Below are 20,553 nucleotides of genomic sequence, written 5' to 3'. Positions count from 1 at the left end.
TTATTGATTTGTTAGGGACAGGACAAAGAAGAAGAAACGGAGTCGAAGCCGAGATCGAGATCGAGATCGAGACCGAGATAGGGAACGAAACCGAGATAGAGACCACAAGCGGAGACACCGATCCCGCTCTCGATCACGTTCCAGGACCCGGGAGAGGAATAAAGCAAAGTCTAGATATCGGTCCAGGAGCAGAAGTCAGAGTCCCCCCAAAGACCGGAAGGACCGGGACAAATATGGAGAGCGGAATATGGATAGATGGCGGGATAAGCATGTGGACCGCCCTCCTCCAGAAGAGCCCACCATTGGTGACATTTATAATGGCAAAGTTACCAGCATCATGCAGTTTGGTTGCTTTGTGCAGCTGGAAGGGCTCAGGTAATGACTGGTGCTCTTCTGTCCACACCAGTGATGGGCAGAATTTCTTTTATCACTGAGGATTTTCATATTCTAAAAAGTTACTTTGATTAATGACACTTTAGTCAAATCAGCCATACACGAATCTTAGAAATTGACTCTTGAAATGTTACAGAGCCATTTATTCCTTTCTCTGTCTTCAGGAGATCTGTCCTTTGCTTGTTGGGACAGATAGAATTTGCTTCCCCACCCCATGTCTCCCCATGGAGAGAGTGATAATACTATTTTGTTGTTTGACCACCTTCATGGTACTTTTCTCTTGAGTTTGAGGCCATTTTCTTTTGTTAGTTCCAATAAGGGTAGAAATTGGTTGGGGGATAGTATTTTTTATCATGTTCCAGATGTGTCTGACTCTCCCTCAGGAAGCGATGGGAAGGCCTGGTGCACATCTCTGAGCTCCGGCGGGAGGGTCGTGTGGCCAATGTAGCTGATGTGGTGAGCAAAGGCCAGAGGGTCAAAGTCAAAGTGCTGTCCTTCACTGGGACCAAGACCAGCCTGAGCATGAAGGTAAGTGAGATGGTCAGCCTGTTCTTACATCTGATGGCCAAGGGAATGGAAGAGGACAGCAAGTGAGCTGACCCCCTTGTTTTTGTGCCTTAGGATGTGGATCAAGAGTCTGGAGAAGATCTAAACCCAAATAGACGGCGAAATCTTGTCGGGGACACCAATGAGGAGACCTCAATGCGGAATCCTGATAGACCCACTCACCTGTCCCTTGTCAGTGCCCCTGAAGTAGAGGACGACTCACTGGAACGCAAGCGCCTCACCCGAATCTCTGACCCAGAGAAGTGGGAGATCAAACAGGTTGGGGCCATTAGTTTTCATGGCCAGATAGTCATTCAGTATGTAGCATGGTGCTTAGGGGTGTGCCCTGGAGCACGATGGCCTGGGATAACTTTTGGCCATTGTATTTGTCTGTTTTCATGCTGCTGATAAAGACGTACCTGAGACTGGGCAATTTACTAAAGAAAGAGGTTTATTGGACTTAGAATTCCATGTGGTTGGGGAGGTCTCACTATCACGGAGGAAGGTGAAAGGCACGTCTCACATGGCAATAGGCAAGAGAAGAGAGTTTGTGCAGGGAAATGCTCCCCCCCTTTTTTTTTTTTCGAGACGAAGTGTCGCTCTGTCGCCCAGGCTGGAGTGCAGTGGCCGGATCTTAGCTCACTGCAAGCTCCACCTCCCGGGTTTTACACCATTCTCCTGCCTCAGCCTCCCGAGTAGCTGGGACTATAGGCGCCCACCACCTCGTCCAGCTAGTTTTTTGTATTTTTTAGTAGAGACGGGGTTTCACCGTGTTAGCCAGGATGGTCTTGATCTCCTGACCTCATGATCCGCCCGTCTCGGCCTCCCAAAGTGCTGGGATTACAGGCTTGAGCCACCGCGCCCGGCCGGAAATGCCCCTTTTTAAAACCATCAGATCTCATGAGACTTACTATCATGACAACAGTGTGAGAAAGAGCTTCCTCCATGATTCAGTTACCTTCCACTGGGTCCCTCCCACACACGTGGAAATTCAAGATGAGATTTGGGTGGGGACACAGCCAAACCATGTCAGCCACTTATTAGCCGTGTAATCCTTAGCTAAGCTACTCTACCTCGTGCCTCAGTACCCTCATCTATAAAACAGGACCAGCGTGGGTGGTGTGAGGATTAAATGAGTTAATAAAGGTGAAAGTCGCTGGGCATGGTGGCTCACACCTGTCAGGAGTTTGAGACCAGCCTGACCAATGTGGTGAAACCCTGTCTACACTAAAACTACAAAAAATTAGGCGAGTGTCGTGGTACACACCTGTAATCCCAGCTACTCAGGATGCTGAGGCAGGAGAGTTGCTTGAACCCGGGAGGCGGAGGTTACAGTGAGCTGAGATCATGCCACTGCACTCCAGCCTAGGTAACAGAACAAGACTCCATCTCAAAAAAAAAAAAAAAAAAAAAGTGAAACTCTTAGGTTAGTGCCTGGCGTATGGTAATTACTATGTAAGTCTTCATTATTGTTTTCTTTTTTCTTTTTTCTTTTTCTTTTTTTGAAACGGAGTCTTACTCTGTCACCCAGGCTGGAGGACAGTAGTGCGATCTTAGCTTACTGCAACCTCCACCTCCTGGGTTCAAGCGATTCTTGTGCCTCAGCCTCCGAGTAGCTGGGATTACAGGCAACCACCACCACGCTGGCTAATTTTTTTGAATTTTTAGTAGAGACAGGGTTTCACCATGTTGGCCAGGCTAGTCTTGAACTCCTGACCTCAGGTGATCCTCCCACCTCTGCCTCCCAAAGTGCTAGGATTACAGGCGTGAGGCACTGCGCCCAGCCTATTGTTTTCATCTTTCTTCACTAAATATCATAACTGTGGTGTGTCAAGCACCATGCAGAGCTAGGGCTATGAAGACAAATATATCATGGTTCCTATGCTTAAGGAACTCAAAGTCCAGCAGAGGAGACAGATCTAAACAAATAATTGTGAGGGGTTACGTATTTTTTACTTTATTTCTGAGACAAGTTCTTGCTTGCACTGTCGTCCAGGCTGGAGTGCATTGGCGTGACCATGGCTCACTGCAGCCTCAACCTTTCAGTCTCAGACCATCCTCCCACCTCAGCCTCCCAATTAGCTGAGACCCCAGGCACATGCCACCATGCCTGGCTAATTTTTAAATTTTTTGTAGAGACAGTTTTGCCGTGTTACCAGGGCTTGTCTTAAACTCCTGGGCTCAGCCGGGCGTGGTGGCTCACGCCTGTAATCCCAGCACTTTGGGAGGCCGAGGCGGGCGGATCATGAGGTCAGGAGATCAAGACCATCCTGGCTAACACGGTGAAACCCTGTCTCTACTAAAAATACAAAAAATTAGCTGGGCGTGGTGGCGGGCGCCTGTAGTCCCAGCTACTCAGGAGGTTGAGGCAGGAGAATGGCGTGAACCCGGGAGGTGGAGCTTGCAGTGAGCCGAGATCACACAACTGCACTCCAGCCTGGGCGACAGCAAGACTCCGTCTCAAAAAACAAACAAACAAACAAAAAACTCCTGGGCTCCAAATGATTCTCTTGTCTCAGCCTCCCAAAGTGTTGAGATTATAGGGATGAGTTGCCATGTCTAGCCTACATATTATATAATAAATGTACCAGAGTACTGTGGAAACAAGGGAAGAGCAGATAACTCTTCTTGGAGATGATACTTTTGAGCTTATACTTTATAGCACCATGTTGGAGAACCACCTCCCCAACCCTGGAACGGGACGTAAGACATTTGAGGTCCCGACATCATGGGTCAGAGGAGAAAAAAACTGGGTTTCTTACATGAAACCTCTGTAATTAACTCTCCTAGAAAAGAAGAGTTTTGGCTGGGCATGTGGCTGACACATGTAATCTCAGCACTTTGGAAGGCCAAGGCAGGAGGATTGCTTGAGGCCAGGAGTTTGAGACCAGCCTGGACAAAGAGTGAGACCCTGTTTCTAGAAAAAATTTAAAAATTAGCCAGGTATTATGGTGTGTGCCAGTAGTCTCACCTATTCAGGAGGCTGAGGTAGGAGGATTGGTTGAGCCCAGGAGTTTGAGGTGGCAGTGAGCTTTCATCAGGTCACTGCACTTCAGCCTAAGTGACAGAGCAAGATCCTGTCTCAAAATAACAAAAGAACAAAAAAAGTTTTGATCTTAGCAGGTTACAAATGCTTCCTTCTCTTCTTTGGCTAGATGATTGCTGCCAATGTCCTTTCCAAAGAAGAGTTTCCAGACTTTGATGAAGAGACTGGCATTCTCCCTAAGGTGGATGATGAGGAAGGTAACTAGTCCAGTTGGATTGAGAAGGATAATTGGCAAGTTGAGCCATTGGATTGGGTGATTTGCTTGTAGTTTAACCCAGTGGCTATTAATCACTTGTTCTTTGGATCTCACTACTCATCTCTTAGAAAAAAAGGATCTCACCGTGATGGAAGCAAAAAGTTCATTTTTCTGACAAGTGCTTATGTATTATTATACTTGTTGCTTATAATAATCTCTCGGCCAGGCGTGGTGGCTCACGCCTGTAATCCCAGCACTTTGGGAGGCCGAGGCCAGCAGATCACCTGAGGCCAGGTCAGCCTGGCCAAGGTGGCGAAACCCTGTCTCTACTAAAAAAATACAAAGATTAGCTGGGTGTGGTGGCGCACGCCTGTAGTCCCAGCTGCTCAGGAGTCTGAGGCAGGAGAATTGCTTGAACCCAGGAGATGAAGGTTGCAGTGAGCTGAGATCACGCCACTGCACTCCAGCCTGAGTGACAGAGCGAGACTCTATCTAAAAAAAAAAAAAGCTGCCGGGCGCAGTGGCTCAAGCCTGTAATCCCAGCACTTTGGGAGGCCGAGACAGGCGGATCACGAGGTCAGGAGATCGAGACCATCCTGGCTAACACGGTGAAATCCCGTCTCTACTAAAAAGTACAAAAAACTAGCCGGGCGAGGTGGTAGGCGCCTGTAGTCCCAGCTACTCGGGAGGCTGAGGCAGGAGAATGGCGTGAACCCGGGAGGCAGAGCTTGCAGTGAGCTGACATCCGGCCACTGCACTCCAGCCTGGGGGACGGAGCAAGACTCAGTCTCAAAAAAAAAAAAAAAAATGCTTTCAGGTTATAAAAAGTTATAATTGTATTTTTGAGTGTAAATTTGATCTCATATTCTTAGTAATTATTCTGAAAATCCTGGATCCACCTAGATTACCTCTGAGTTGCCCTGGAAACAACTTTTAACTCAGCCCATAATGACTTTTTTGAAATTATGAAGTCTTATAATAGAATTCTATAATTTATATTATAATAGTAAGTGAGCACCGACATGCTCACCACCCAGCTTAAAAAGTAGAATTTTACAAGCACTTCTGAAGCCCTTATGTGCTCCCCTCTGCTTAGATCTTTCTTCCTCCTAGGAGTAACCACCATCTCATATTTGTGTTAATTACTCCCTTGCTTTTCTTTAGTTTTACCATCTACATATCTATTCCTAAACATTATGTTGTGTTGTCTATTTTTGAACTTAACTAATTTTTCTTTTTTTTTTACTTACATATATTTTATATTTATGATGATATTTATAGTGGTATTTTACCCATTTTCATTGCTATAGAGTATATATAAATTGTCTATAATTTATCCATTTTACTTTTGATGGACATATGAGTTGTTTCTTGGTTTTTGGTTAATCTTTGTGAATAATAGTATTTTGAAATTGCTATATTGTCTCTTAGTGCTTATGTGCAAAACATTCTTTTTTTCCTAAATACATAGAATTACTGGGTAGGCCAAGTGTCATGGCTCAGCCCTGTAATCCCAGCACTTTGGGAGGCTGACTGAGATGATAGGATTGCTTGAGTCTAGGAGTTTGAGACCAGCCCTGGCAACATAGCTAGGCCCTATCTTTACAAAAACAAAAAAAAATTAGCCAGGTGTAGTGATATGTGCCTGTACTCCCAGCCATTGGGGAGGCTGAAGTGGGAAGGTTGCTTGAGCCTGGGAGGTCAAGGGTGTGGTGAGCCGTAGTCATGCCGCTGTGCTGTAGCCTGGGCAACAGAGGAAGACCCTGTCTTAAAAATTACTGAGTAGTAAGAAATGTGTGTTTCACTTCACTGGGCAGTTCCAAATTGTTTTCTATTGGTTTCTGTACCATTTATACTTCTGCCATAAGCGTTAGCAAGTTCTGCCTGGTGTTGTTCAATTGTCCAACTAATTTTTTGCAAATTTATTATGGGTTAAGAGTTATTCCATAATGAAGTTGGGTGGCAAATGCCTTAGTACCATTTAGAATGTCAGGAGAGCATTTTCTCACAGGTTTAACTTCTTTCGAAAGTAGATCTGATCAGTTCTTGGACTGGAGCACAAATGCCCTAGAAATGGCTGGTGGTAGGGGGACTAGTCATCTAGGTTAGAGTTTTACTTGTATTGCCATCCTTTGACCTGGGAAGCTTTTTTTTTTTTTTTGAGATGGGGTTTCATTCTCGTTGCCCAGGCTGGAGTGCAGTAGCGTGGTCTTGGCTTACTGAAACCTCCGCCTCCTGGGTTCAAGTGATCCTCCTGCCTCAGCCTCCCAAGTAGCTGGGATTACAGGTGCGTGCCACCATGCCCAGCTAATTTTTTTGTATTTTTAGTAGAGATGGGGTTTCACCATGTTGGCCAAGCTGGTCCGGAACTCCTGACCTAAGGTGATCCACCCACCTTGGCCTCCCAAAGTGCTGGGATTACAGGTGAGAGCCACTGCACCCAGCCTTTTTTTTTTTTTTTTAAAAAAAAGACAGAGTCTCACTCTGTCACCCAGGCTGGAGTGCAATGGCTTGATCTCAGCTCACTGCAACCTCTGCCTCCTGGGTGCAAGCTATTTTCCTGCCTTAGCCTCCCAAGTAGCTGGGACTACAGGTGCCTGCCACCAAGCTGGGATAATTTTTGGATTTCTAGTAGAGATGGAGTTTTACTATGTTTACCAGGCTGATATCAAACTCTTGACCTCAAGTCATCCTCATGCCTTGGGCTCCCAAAGTGCTGAGGTTACAGGCATGACCCCCACACCCCACCAGGGGAAGCTGTTTTTGATAAAGATTGTTGGTGTCTATGGAAATTAATTGTTTTGGTGAAAATTGTTATTCTCTCTTGTTTATGGCTAATTCTTCTTTTGGGGGGGACTTTTAGATGAGGACCTTGAGATTGAATTGGTTGAGGAAGAGCCTCCATTCCTGAGAGGACACACTAAGCAAAGCATGGACATGAGCCCCATTAAAATCGTCAAGGTGAGAACTTCTGAACCTTCAACCTGGAAATGTCAAGTGGACTTCTTTTTCTAAAGTAACGGGTCAGGTTATTAGATCTGCGTAAGTAGAACTTAGGCCACATAAAGTATTATTGGCTGTTAGCCAGGGTCTAGAATAGTTTTGTTTTAAATGGAGGTTGGGTTGGCTTTATTGCTTTTGCCTGTTTAATTCTTTTGTGCTCCTTTTGTGTATTTTGGGTGGAAGCAGAGATAGATAGGAATGCTTAATCTACCATCATTGCCTTTGTATGGTTTCCTTAGGTCTTAAATCTTGCAGATTTAAAGGCAATTTTGAAGAATTTACTTGAGCAGTTAGGTCTGGCCACCATAGAAAGCTGTAGCACTAGGTGTTGGGGAGGGCAGAGCTGTGAAGGGAATCTAAACCAGAATCTATAGAACGGTAAAAATTTTAGGTATGGAAAAGGGTATATTAAAGGTCTCCCAGCCCAGCACATATGTAATGCTTGTAATCCACACATATGATTCTTCTGCAGTGTTCTTCTCATGTGGTCATCTCATAGCTGCATGACATTGTTAGTGACAGGGAATTCACCAGCCCTTAAGGAGGTACCTTTCATCATGAGATGGATCTGATCGCTACTTCTTCTTTAGGCAGAACTGAAACCTCGCTCACTGAAGTGTCCACATTCGTCTTAATTTTGGTTCCCGGGGTCATACAGAAAAATTCTTATCCCTTTCTTATGTCCTTCATACATTTAAAGGTAGCACATAATTCCTATCTCTTTTGGGATTCTCACCTTCAAACTAAACATTCAGTTCCTTCAATGATTTATTATTGTCCTTGTTCATTTTATCTGAATGTGCTACGGTGTATCCATTTCTTTCGTATAGTCTGTTACACTGATAGGAACTTTATTCCAGATGTGTTCCCATGTTTTAGATTACAGGGGCTTAACATCTACATTTTATTTCCTGGACATTTAATCCGTGTCGTTTTTTCTTCTGTTGCACCAGAACCCTGATGGCTCCCTCTCCCAAGCGGCAATGATGCAGAGTGCCTTGGCCAAAGAAAGGCGGGAACTTAAGCAGGCCCAGCGGGAAGCCGAGATGGATTCTATTCCCATGGGACTCAACAAACACTGGGTTGACCCTCTGCCTGATGGTAGGACCCTTGGAGGGGTGTATGGACCTTGTTTAAAAATCTGAGCCTTCCAGAGCACAGGGAGGGGTCACTCCCAGCACACACTAAAAATTTATCCTTGGGTAGGGGGCAGTGGCTCATGCCTGTAATCCCAGCACTTTGGGAGGCCAAGGCACGTGGATCACCTGAGGTCAGGAGTTTGAGACCAGCCTGGCCAACATGGTGAAGCCCCGTCTCTACTAAAAAAATACAAAAATTAGCCGGGCGTGGTAGCACACACGTGTAATCCCAGCTACTCAGGAGGCTGAGGCAGGAGAATCGCTTGAACCCAGGGGTGGAAGTTGCAGTGAGCTGAGATCAGGCCAGTGTACTCCATCCTGGGTGATAGAATGACACTCCGTCTTGAAAAAATAATTTACCCTTGGTTTTTCACTTCAGTTAGAGCATGTTTGGTTTTTTTCTTAAACACATGTTTAAAACCAAAAATGTTTTAATAGCCATGGTCAAATCATTAAACTGAGTTTTTCTTCTGAATAACTTTAAAAATTTTACTCTAGCCGGGCACGGTGGCTCACACCTGTAATCCCAGCATTTTGGGAGACCAAGGCAGGTGGATCACGAGGTCAGGAAATCGAGACCATCCTGGCCAACATGGTGAAACCCCGTCTCTACTAAAAATACAAAAAATTATCCGGGCATGGTGGTATGCCTGTAGTCCCAGCTACTCAGGAGACTGAGGCAGGAGAATCGCTTGAACCCTGTAGGTGGAGGTTGCAGTGAGCTGAGATCGTGCCGCTGCACTCCAGCCTGGCGACAGAGTGAGACTCCATCTCAAAAAAAAAAAAAATTTATTCTAAAGATAATACAGCTTTGAAACTTCCTTTTTCATATATTTTTTTGTGCAGTAAATATTAACTACTACTTATTAATTTAATTTGTAAATATTAACTACAAATATTAACTACAGTAGTAAATATAAACTAATATAAACTAATATAAAGTAATGTAGTAAATATTAACTACAAATACTTATTAATTTAATTTGTGTTCGGCAATTGGAGATACAGATGTGAATTAAACAGATACGATCCCTGCTTTTAGACACTACAGCTTAGTCGGGGAAATTGATGTTAATTAAATAATTACCAAATAATTAAATTATGATCAGTGCCATGTGAAGAAGTACAGGCAGTGTAATTGACTGTGGTGGGTCACTTCCCTGGGGAAATTGAGACCCAAAGGATAAATGGGACTCGGTCTGTCAAGTGGGGATGGGATGAAGGTTGGGAGGTGTGTTCCAGCCTGAGGAGTAGCCCGTGTTGGGTTTGTGGGGTGGGAAAGAAGGAACTGAAAGGAAGCCTGTGTGGATGGAATAGAGAGAGCAAGGGGTACTGGTAGGGGATGAGATAAGAGCATTGGACCAGGGCTTTGTAGGTGGCATTAGGAATCTGGGCTCAATTCTGACAGCACTGGGAGATGTTGAAAAGTTCTTTTGTTGTTGCTGTTGTTTTTGGTTTTGAGACGGAGTTTTGCTCTTGTTGCCTAGGCTAGAGTGCAATGGCATAATCTCGGCTCACTGCAACCTCCACCTCCCTGGTTCAAGCGATTCTCTTGCCTCAGCCTCCCAAGTAGCTGGGATGACAAGCATGCACCACCACGCCTAGCTAATTTTTTGTATTTTTAGTAGAGATGAGGTTTCTCCATGTTGGTCAGGCTGGTCTGGAACTCGCGACCTCAGGTGATCCACCCACCTCGACCTCCCAAAGTGCTGAGATTACAAGATGCCACCGCATCTGGCCAGATGTTGAAAGTTCTCAGCTGGCACATGGTATGACCAGAGTTGCATTTCCAAAGGATGATTCAGGCTGCCCTGCAGAATGAGTTGGATGGGGCACATGTGATGATTTAAGAAGCTTTTATAGTAATTCAGAAGAGAGAGGATGGTGGCTTGAACATGGAGGTAGCAAAGAGGAGGGATGTACTTGAGAAAAGTGATTCATTGATTGTGGGGCAACAGGAATGGTCAAAGATAACTTCCAGGTTTCTGGTATGAGCACTGGGATGAATGATGGGAACACCGGAGGAGAAATGGGCTTGTGGGGAAAGATGGTGAAATCCGTTTTGGACTTGTATCTGAGACAACTAGAGGACATCTTAGGTTGAGGTATCCAGTGTAGAATTGAGTATGAGAGCTCAGAATAGAGGTCTGGGCTGGAGACAGAAGTTTGAGAATTGTGTTAATTTAGATATCAGTTTGGCTGCATGTAATAAAGATTTAAATATTAGATTAGGTTCGACATGATGGCTCACGCCTGTAATTCCAACACTTTGGGAGGCTGAGGCAGGAAAATTGCTTGAGGCCAGGAGTTCAAGACCAGTCTGGGCAACCTAGTAAGACCTTGTCTCTTTTTTATTTTATTTTATTTTATTTTATTTTATTTTATTTTATTTTATGTTAAGTTAATGTTATGTATTTTATGTTATGTTATTTTATTTTATTTTGAGATGGAGTCTCACTGTGTTGTCCCAGCTGGAGTGCAGTGGTGCAATCTCGGCTCACTGCAACCTCTGCCTCCCAGGTTCAAGCGATTCTCCTGCCTCAGCCTCCCAAGTAACTGGGACTACAGGCCCCCGCCACCATGCCTGAGTAATTTTTTTTGTATTTTTGGTAGAGACAGGGTTTCACCATGTTGGTCAGGCTGATCTCGAACTCTTAACCTCCAGTGATCTTGCCCACCTCAGCCTCCCAAAGTGCTGGGATTACTGGTGAGCCACCATGCCCAGCCCTTGTCTCCATTTTAAAATTAAATTTTTAAAAACAACAAAAATAAAAACCAAAATATTAGATTTAAAGTAGAAGGTTGGAAATATTCATTCATTGTTTAACAATATCATCTTCCATTTCCTCAGAATAAACCCATTCATTCCCTTTTACCCTTTAGTGAAATGTTCTCCATGACTCTCCTTTGGCCTCTGCCAAAGCTCACTTATTTGGTTAGTAGGCACAAGTATTTTTTCATAGCCAGCTTTTGGCATCAAATTTGTAAAATGTTTGCATATTCTAGAGAGCCACTAAAATTCTGCTCCTTTTTTTTGCTCCTCAAGCCACAATTCCAAGGTGAACCTTGAAAATATAAGCTAGGTCCGGGCAAGGTGGCTCACACCTATAATCCCAGCACTTTGGGAGGCTGAGGTGGGCAGATCGCTTGAGTCCAGGAATTTGAAACCAGGCTGGGCAATGTGGTGAAACCCCATCTCTGCAAAAAATACAAAAATTAGGCCGGGCGTGGTAGCTCAAGCCTGTAATCCCAGCAGTTGGGGAGGCTGGGGCAGGTGGATCACCTGAGGTCAGGAGTTTGAGACCAGCCTGGCCAACATAGTGAAACCCCATCTCTACTAAAAATAGAAAAATTAACAGACATGGTGGAGCGCACCTGTAATCCCAGCTACTGGGGAGGCTGAGGCCGGAGAATCACTTGAACCTAGGAGGTGGAGGTTGCAGGGAGCCGAGATCACGCCATTGTACTCCAGCCTGGACAACAAGAGCGAAACTCCATCTCAAAAAAAAAAAAAAAAAAAGCTGGGTGTGGTGACATGCCCCTGTAGTCCCAGCTACTCTGGAGGCTAACATGGGAGGATTGCTTGAGCCCTGGAGGTAGAGGTTGCTGAGCTGAGATCTCACCACTGCACTCCAACCTGCTGGGAACCAGACCCTGTCAAAAAAAAAAAAAAATTAATCTGAGAGAAACCAGGCACAACAGACCACATATTGTATGAAATATCCAGAATAGGTAAACCCGTAGATATAGAAAGTAGACTAATGGTTGCCAAGGGGAAGGAAAAGGGAGGAATGGGGAGTAACTGCTAATGGGTACAGAGTTTTTTTGGGGATGAAGAAAATGTTCTAAAATTAGATAGTGGGGATAGTTGCACAGCTTTATGAATATACAGTAAAACCCTGAGTTAAACACTTAAAAAGAGTGACATGGAGGCCAGGCTTGGTGACTCACACCTATAATCCCAGCACTTTGGGAGGCCAAGGAGAGAGGATTTCTTGAGCTCAGGAATTTGAGGCTGCAGTGAGCCATGATTGCGCCACTACACTCCAGCCTGGGCAACAGAGCAAGACCCTGTCTCAAAAAAAAAAAAAGAAAGAAAGAAAAGTGTGACATGGTTTGTGAATTACATCTCAATATAGCAGTTATTTAAAAAGGGGAGAGTGCTGGGCATGGTGGCCACGTCTGTAATTCCATTACTTTGGGAGGGTGAGATGGATGGATTGCTTTAGCCCAGGAGTTCGAGACCAGCCTGGCAACATAGAGTGACCTCTTCTCTTCAAAAAAAATTTAAAAATGAGGCAGAAGGATCGCTTAAGCCCTGGAGGTCGGGGCTGCAGTGAGCCAGGATTGTGCCACTGCACTCCCACCCACTTGGATGACAGAGCAAGACCCTACCTAAAAAAAAAAAATTCCAGTGTCAAACAATCAGGTCTTCACTTCTCTCAGCTAACCTTTTTTCTGACATCACAGGTGTGTAGCACCACTTGTTACAGTCTCTTTCCCACTCCCTGCTGCCCCATCTATATTCTTTTTTTCACATTAGTTTGTTTCTTTGAGTACTTTTTTTTTTTTTTGAGACGGAGTCTTGCTCTGTCGCCCAGGCTGGAGTGCAGTGGCCAGATCTCAGCTCACTGCAAGCTCCGCCTCCCGGGTTTACGCCATTCTCCTGCTTCAGCCTCCCAAGTAGCTGGGACTACAGGTGCCCGCCACCTCACCCGGCTAGTTTTTTGTATTTTTTAGTAGAGACGGGGTTTCACCGTGTTAGCCAGGATGGTCTCGATCTCCTGACCTCGTGATCCGCCCGTCTCGGCCTCCCAAAGTGCTGGGATTACAGGCTTGAGCCACCGCGCCCAGCCTTCTTTGAGTACTTTTGATCATGGGTCGCTGAATAGAGATGCTCCATGTTCAGTGCCCACCTGCCATTTTATTTTTTTCTCTGGTACATCTTGAGGTAGCTTGAGGACAATACTAAGTTGCCTGTTTTCCTTTCCAGCGGAAGGCAGACAGATTGCTGCCAACATGAGGGGTATTGGGATGATGCCCAATGATATTCCCGAGTGGAAGAAGCATGCCTTTGGGGGCAATAAAGCCTCTTATGGGAAAAAGACCCAGATGTCAATCCTTGAGCAAAGGGAGAGCCTGCCAATCTACAAACTGAAGGAGCAGTTGGTCCAGGTGAGAAGCCTTTTATGATGTATTGGTGGGCAGTAGGGTTGTTTTCTAAAAGAGGGATATTTTAAAATTGAAACTAACAGGACAAATATGTGCCTCCTTGAAGTGGCTCATCCAAAAGGGTTAAGAAATAAGGAGAAAACTTTCTAAACACTTTTTTTAAAAATGGGGCCGAGCACGGTAGTGCATGCCTATAATCCCAGCACATTGGAGGCCAAGGCGCAGGAGGATCACTTGAACCTAGGAGTCTGAAACCAGCCTGGGCAACATAGGGAGACCTGTCTCTACAAAAATAAAAAATTTGGCGGGGCACGGTGGCTGACATCTGTAATCCAGCACTTTGGGAGGACAAGGTGGGCAGATCACGAGTTCAGGAGTTCGAGGCCATCCTGGCCAACATAGTGAAACCCCGTCTCTACTAAAAATACAAAAAATTAGCTGGGCATGGTGGTGCATGCCTGTAATCCCAGCTATTCAGGAGGCTGAGGCAGGAGAATCACTTGAATCAGGGAGTCAGAGGTTGCAGTGAGCTGAGATTGTGCTGCTGCACTCCAGCCTGGCTACAGAGTGAGACTCTGTCTAATAAAAAAAAAAAAAAAATTTACCTGGGTGTGGTAGTCCATGCCTGTAGTCCCAGCCACTCGGGAGGCTGAGATAAGAGGATTGCTTGAGCCTGAGAAGTCGAGGCCACAGTGAACTGCAATCACACCACTGCACTCCAGCCTAGGCGACAGAGTGAGACCCTGTATCACAAATATTTGTGTGTGTGCGTGTATAGACACACATGTGTATGTATATGTCTGTATATTTTCTTTTTCCTGGGCACCCTAGTAAAGTTCAGGTGGGCAGAGTATTGTGTTGCATGGACCAACAGCTCTGGTCAGTAATTAAAGATGAGGATACTCAGCCAATAAACTCACATGGGCAAGGCCTTTGCTTTGGTACTCTATATTCTGGAATTCTGATTTTAAGACCACCGAGCCTTCCTTGAGGTAATCAGGTTTACTAGTTTCCAGTGAATCCTTTCAACAATATCTTATATGTATAAAACAAGTACAAATATATGCACACACGCACACATTTTATATGCGTACTGTATGTGTTTATAGGTGACAGTGATATATACACTGTTCTACATCTTGCTTTTTCCACTTAATGGTATATCTCAGAAATTTTGTGTGTGTGTGTGTGTGTGTGCGCGCGTGTGTGTGACAGAGTCCCGCTTTGTGCAGGCTGGAATACAGTGGCATGATCTCAGCTCACTGCAACCTCTACCTCCTGGTCTCAAGTGATCTTCCCACTTCAGCCTCCCAAGTAACTGGGACTGCAAGGCATGCACCATCATGCTTAGCCAGTTTTTTGTATTTTTGTAGAGATGTGGTCTCACTATATTGTCCAGGCTAGTCTTGAACTCCTGGACTCAAGCAGTCTTCCCTCCTCGGCCTCCCAAAGTGCTTGAGCCACTGCGCCTGGCCTTATTTTAAAAAAAAAAAAAAAATGCCAGGCCAGGTATAGTGGCTCATGCCTGTAATCCCAGCACTTTGGGAGGCCAAGGCAGGCAGATCACCTGAGGTCAGGAGTTCAAGACCAGTCTGGCCAACATGGTGAAACCCTGTCTCTACTGAAAATACAAAAATTAGCCGGGCGTGCTGATGGGTGCCTGCAGTCCCATTGACTTGGGAGGCTGAGGCAGGAGAATCACTTGAATCCGGGAGGTGGAGGTTGCAATGAGCTGAGATCATGCCACTGCACTCCAGCGTGGGTGACACAGTGAGACTTCATCTCAAACAAAAAAAAAGAAAGAAAGAAAAAAAGCCTTTTCTATTATTTGGATAGGCTGTGGTTTATTTAACTAGTCCTATATCCATAGAACCACAGTTGATTGTAATCCTTGGGTGTTACAAACAATGTAGAAATAAGAAATAATTTTTGGGGAAAGATACTAGAAATTTGGGAGTTACAGGGGAAAGGAACAGTTTTTATTTATGTTTTAAATTTATTGTTGACTTCTTTAACCATATGGGTACATCCCCCTTTTCTTTGGTGTTAGAATGTAGTCGTTAATTATTTTATTCCAGAGTAATGTAGATTTTAATGATCATATTTGTATTCTGTTTAATGACCATATGTATATTCTGGCAGCTTTTAATGACAATATTTATATTCTGTTGCTTTCAGGCCGTCCATGACAATCAGATCCTGATTGTTATTGGTGAGACAGGATCTGGAAAGACAACGCAGATCACCCAGTACCTGGCAGAGGCAGGCTACACTTCCAGGGGCAAGATTGGGTGTACCCAGCCCAGAAGAGTGGCAGCTATGTCAGTGGCCAAAAGAGTGTCGGAGGAGTTTGGTTGTTGCTTAGGCCAAGAGGTAAGTAGATAGTGGAGTCACTCTAAAAATACCAGAAACAAAGGCCCAGATCTCTTAACCTATCAAATGGAAATATTAATAATACTGCCTTTTTTCAGGTTTCTCCTGAGGGAGAGAGGGTTCCCACTGTCATAATCAGTCTGTTCAGGGTATAGTCTAAGACATACCTTACTATAAGGAAATTACTGTACATCTTGATTAAATTATTAAGATTGTGAGTAACAGTGACTGGGCTGAAATCTTCCCTGGTGATTGGGAAAAGGAGACATTTGTATCCTAGGTTTTCCCCTTCTCTTCTGCTTTAGGTGGGCTACACCATTCGATTTGAGGACTGCACTAGCCCTGAAACAGTCATCAAGTACATGACAGATGGGATGTTGCTTAGAGAGTGCTTGATTGACCCTGACCTCACTCAGTATGCCATCATCATGTTGGACGAAGCGCACGAGAGGACAATTCACACTGATGTGCTCTTTGGATTGTTGAAAAAGGTAACTAGATGCTCTTCAACGACCCCTCTACCTGTTGGAAACTGAATTCTGGGAGTTGGATTTGAGTATCTGTGTCTTTTTGGGTGGTCCTTTTCAGTAAGCCACATAATATTTCTCTTTAGACAGTTCAGAAACGGCAGGACATGAAGCTGATTGTCACCTCAGCCACCTTGGATGCAGTGAAGTTTTCTCAATACTTCTATGAAGCTCCCATTTTCACCATCCCAGGTCGAACATATCCAGTGGAAATACTGTACACAAAGGAACCTGAGACAGATTATCTGGATGCCAGCCTGATTACTGTTATGCAGATTCATTTAACAGAGCCGCCAGGTAAAGGGAAAAAGCAATTTTTTCCCTCTTAGCCCAAAAGTCCTCATGTGGTTCTTTTTTGCTAATCTTTTTAAAAATACCTCCTAAATATTCATCTCTCTGCAAGCCTCAGGCTTGTATGTTTGAAATGGTGGTGGTTATAATGTCATATATAAATTTTTTTTTACTGGTTTGTCTATTGTTTACTTACTGGTCAGAATATGAATGTGTATGTTCTGTTATTTGAAGTTTTATTAATATCACCATAGCCTCTGTATAGAACATACACACACAGTTAGAAAGTAAATGAATGCTCTATTCTGCTCGTAGGTGATATCCTGGTCTTCCTGACTGGTCAGGAAGAAATTGATACTGCTTGTGAGATCCTGTATGAAAGAATGAAATCCCTGGGACCTGATGTTCCAGAGTTAATTATCCTCCCAGTGTACTCTGCTCTTCCCAGTGAGATGCAGACCCGAATCTTTGACCCAGCTCCACCAGGCAGCAGAAAGGTAACATGGGCAAAAATGAAGCTTCTATGTGCCCTGAAACCATGTGTTGTGTGCAACCTGCCAGCCATAGTAGGGATTGCTTAAGGTGTATGTAAGTCTTGTTTGTTAGGTTTTAGAGACTGGTCCCACCAATTTGTTTAGGAATGAGGGCCTAGTATGTGACCTCTCGTCGTCTTCCTCTTCTTCTTCATTTGACAAATATTTTTTGAGCATCTAGCAGGCTTTGGGCTACACATGGGAGCTGCATTGTGAGAACGGGCCTCTATCTGCTATGGGGCATCCCCAGTCAACAGACTTTCAGCATATAGTGTGAAAATGCCACTCAGGCTTGGATACCCAGGTGGGAGCACCCAACCCTGTCTTCTTAGGAGAAATAAGGATCTAAGGTAGTCCTGGAGAACTCATGAAAGGCAAGGGGACAAGCATTCTGAGGACACAGAACTGTCTATGATGGCCTAGAGGTGAGCAAGAGGGGCCAGTTCAGGGAATGGCATAGTTCCAGTGGCTGGAACCAAGTATATGACTGTGTGTATGAGACAATAGGAAAGGAGACCGATGGATATAGGTATATTTGTAATAACAGTTTTATTGAGATATAGTTTATATACCTTTCAATTAACTCCCCCACCCCACACCTTTTTTTTTTCTTTTTTTTTTTTTTTTTTTGAGATGGGGTCTCACTCTATCACCCAAGCTAGAGTGCAGTGGTGTGATCTCGGCTCACTACAACCTCCGCCTCTCAGTCTCAGGTAATCCTCCTGCCTAAGCCTCCCAAGCAGCTGGAACTACAGGCGTATGCCACCATTCTTGGCTAATTTTTTTTTTTTTTTTTTTTTTTTGAGACGGAGTTTTGCTTTTGTTGCCTAGGCTGGAGTGCAATGGCACGATCTTGGCTCACTGCAACCTCTGCCTCCCAGGTTCAAGTGATTCCCCTGCCTCAGCCTCCCGAGTAGCTGGGACTACAGGTACCTGCTACCGTGCCCGGCTAATTTTTGTATTTTTAGTAGAGATGGGGTTTCCCCATGTTGGCCGGGCTGGTCTCGAACTCCTGACCTCATGTGATCTGCCCGCCTCGGCCTCCCAAAGTGCTGGGATTACAGGCATGAACCACCGTGCCCAGCCAATTTTTGTATTTTTTTTTTGTAGAGACACAGTTTCGCCATGTTGCCCAGATTGGAATTTACCGTTTTTGTTTGTTTGTTTGTTTGTTTGTTTTGAGACGGAGTTTCACTCTTGTTGCCAAGGCTGGAGTGCAATGGTTCGATCTCGGCTCACCACAACCTCTGCCTCGCCCAGGTTCAAGCGATTCTCCTGCCTCAGCCTCCCAAGTAACTGAGATTACAGGCATGCGCCGCCAGGCCCGGCTAATTTTGTATTTTTAGTAGAGATAGGGTTTCTCCATGTTGGTAAGGCTGGTCTCGAACCCCTGACCTCAGATGATCCGCCCGCCTCAGCCTCCCAAAGTGCTGGGGTTACAGGCGTGAACCACCACGCCCAGCCAGAATTTACCCTTTTTTTTTTTTTTTTTTTTTTTTTTTTTTGAGACGGAGTCTGGCTCTGTCGCCCAGGCTGGAGTGCAGTGGCCGGATCTCAGCTCACTGCAAGCTCCGCCTCCCGGGTTTACGCCATTCTCCTGCCTCAGCCTCCGGAGTAGCTGGGACTACAGGCGCCCGCCACCTCGCCCGGCTAGTTTTTTGTATTTTTAGTAGAGACGGGGTTTCACCGTGTTCGCCAGGATGGTCTCGATCTCCTGACCTCGTGATCCGCCCGTCTCGGCCTCCCAAAGTGCTGGGATTACAGGCTTGAGCCACCGCGCCCGGCCAATTTACCCTTTTAAAGTGTACAATTCAAAGGCTTTTAGTATACGGTTATCCCATGATATGTGGGGTTTGGTTCCAGGACCCCTGAGGACACCAAAATCCAAGTATGCTTAAGTCAGTTATATAAAATGCCATAGTGTTTGCATGTAACCTGTGCACATCTTCTTGTGTGATACTTTAAACTATCTCTGGGTTACCTATAATACCTCATACAGTGTAAATGCTATATAAGTAGTTGTTTTACTGTATTTTTTATTTGTGTTATTTTTTATTGTTGTATTTTCCCCAAATGTTTTTAATCTGCTGTTGGTTGAATCCACAGATGGGGAACCAGCAGATATAGAGGGCTAACTGTATTCACAGAATTGTGCAGCCATCACCACAATTGTGTTTAGAACAATTTTGTCTCCCTAAAAAGAAATGCTATACCCTTTAGCATTCACCTCCTACCCCCATTTACTCCTCTGCTCAGCCCTTGGAAACCACTAATCTATACCTTCCATCTCTGTGGGTTTGCCTATTCTAGACATTTCATATAAATGAAATCATATATTTGTGGCTGGCTTGTTTCCAGTAATTTTTCCAGACTTAGCATGTTTTCAGAGTTCATCAACATTGTAGTATGTATCAGTACTTCATTTCTTTTTCTTGCTGAATACCGTTCTGTTGTATGGGCACAACACATTTTGTTTATCCATTTATCAGTTGATGAACATTGGAACTGAGCGCAGTGGCTCACACCTGTAGTTTCATCACTTTGGGAGGCTGAGGCAGATGGATCACTTGAGGTCAGGAGTTTAAGACCAGCCTGGCCAAGATGGTGAAACCTTGTCTCTACTAAAAATACAAAAATTAGCCAGGCATGGTGGTGGGTGCCTGTAATCTCAGCTACCTGGGAGGCTGAGGCAGGAGAATCACCTAAACCCAGGAGGCAGAGGTTTCAGTGAGCCAAGATCGTGCCATTGCACTCCTGCCTGGGCAATGAGCAAAACTATCTCCAAAGAAAGAAGAAGATAGACATTGGAGTCATTTCCACTTTTGGGCTTTCTTAAATTATGCTGCTGTGAACATTTGTTTACAAATTTTTGTGTAAGCCAGGCACAGTGGCTTATGCCTGTGATCCCAGCATATTTTTTTTTTTTTTTTTTTTTTTTTTGAGACAGGGTCTTGCTCTGTCATCCAGGCTGGAGTACAGTGGCATGATCTCGGTTCATTGCAACCTCTGCCTCCCAGGTTCAAGTGATTCTTCTGCCTCAGCCTCCTGAGTAAGTGGGATTACAGGTATGTACCACCATGCCCTGCTAATTTTGTCTCTCTTTTAGTAGAGACAGGGTTTTGCCACGTTGGCCTGACTGGTCTCGAACTCCTGACCTCAGATGATCCACCCGCCTCAGCCTCCCAAATTGCTAGGATTACAGGCATGAGCCACCATACCTGGCAGATCCCAACATTTTTGGAGGCCAAGGTGGGAAGATCCTTTGAGCCCAGAAGTTCAAGACCAGCCTGGGCAACATGGTGAGACCCCTATCTCTACAAAAAAAAAAAATCAG

The 20,553-nt window shown here is 44.8% G+C and overlaps 1 protein-coding gene across 6 annotated transcripts in view; it reads left to right on the top strand.

Moving 5' to 3' along the window:
* DHX8 (DEAH-box helicase 8) overlaps nt 1-20,553 on the top strand; it is a 45,041-nt gene that overhangs the window by 9,563 nt on the left and 14,925 nt on the right. For 3 of the 6 annotated variants that reach the window (XM_037993587.2, XM_037993586.2, XM_037993584.2), the window contains exons 6-16: nt 22-375; nt 777-921; nt 1,015-1,218; nt 4,095-4,182; nt 7,045-7,142; nt 8,138-8,285; nt 13,317-13,498; nt 15,674-15,868; nt 16,174-16,359; nt 16,482-16,692; nt 17,002-17,183. In XM_037993587.2, coding sequence (XP_037849515.1) covers nt 22-375; nt 777-921; nt 1,015-1,218; nt 4,095-4,182; nt 7,045-7,142; nt 8,138-8,285; nt 13,317-13,498; nt 15,674-15,868; nt 16,174-16,359; nt 16,482-16,692; nt 17,002-17,183 — 1,993 coding nt within the window. Of the gene's footprint in view, nt 1-15; nt 376-776; nt 922-1,014; nt 1,219-4,094; nt 4,183-7,044; nt 7,143-8,137; nt 8,286-13,316; nt 13,499-15,673; nt 15,869-16,173; nt 16,360-16,481; nt 16,693-17,001; nt 17,184-20,553 lie in introns of all 6 variants that reach the window. The other 3 variants (XM_037993585.2, XM_037993583.2, XM_073005257.1) reach the window with 1 other exon arrangement.

The sequence above is a fragment of the Chlorocebus sabaeus genome, chromosome 16 (genome assembly GCF_047675955.1).
Source record: "Chlorocebus sabaeus isolate Y175 chromosome 16, mChlSab1.0.hap1, whole genome shotgun sequence".
Classification (NCBI taxonomy): domain Eukaryota; kingdom Metazoa; phylum Chordata; class Mammalia; order Primates; family Cercopithecidae; genus Chlorocebus; species Chlorocebus sabaeus.
The sequence above is the reverse complement of the archived record's forward strand: the minus strand, read 5'-3'. Positions and strand labels throughout refer to the sequence as shown.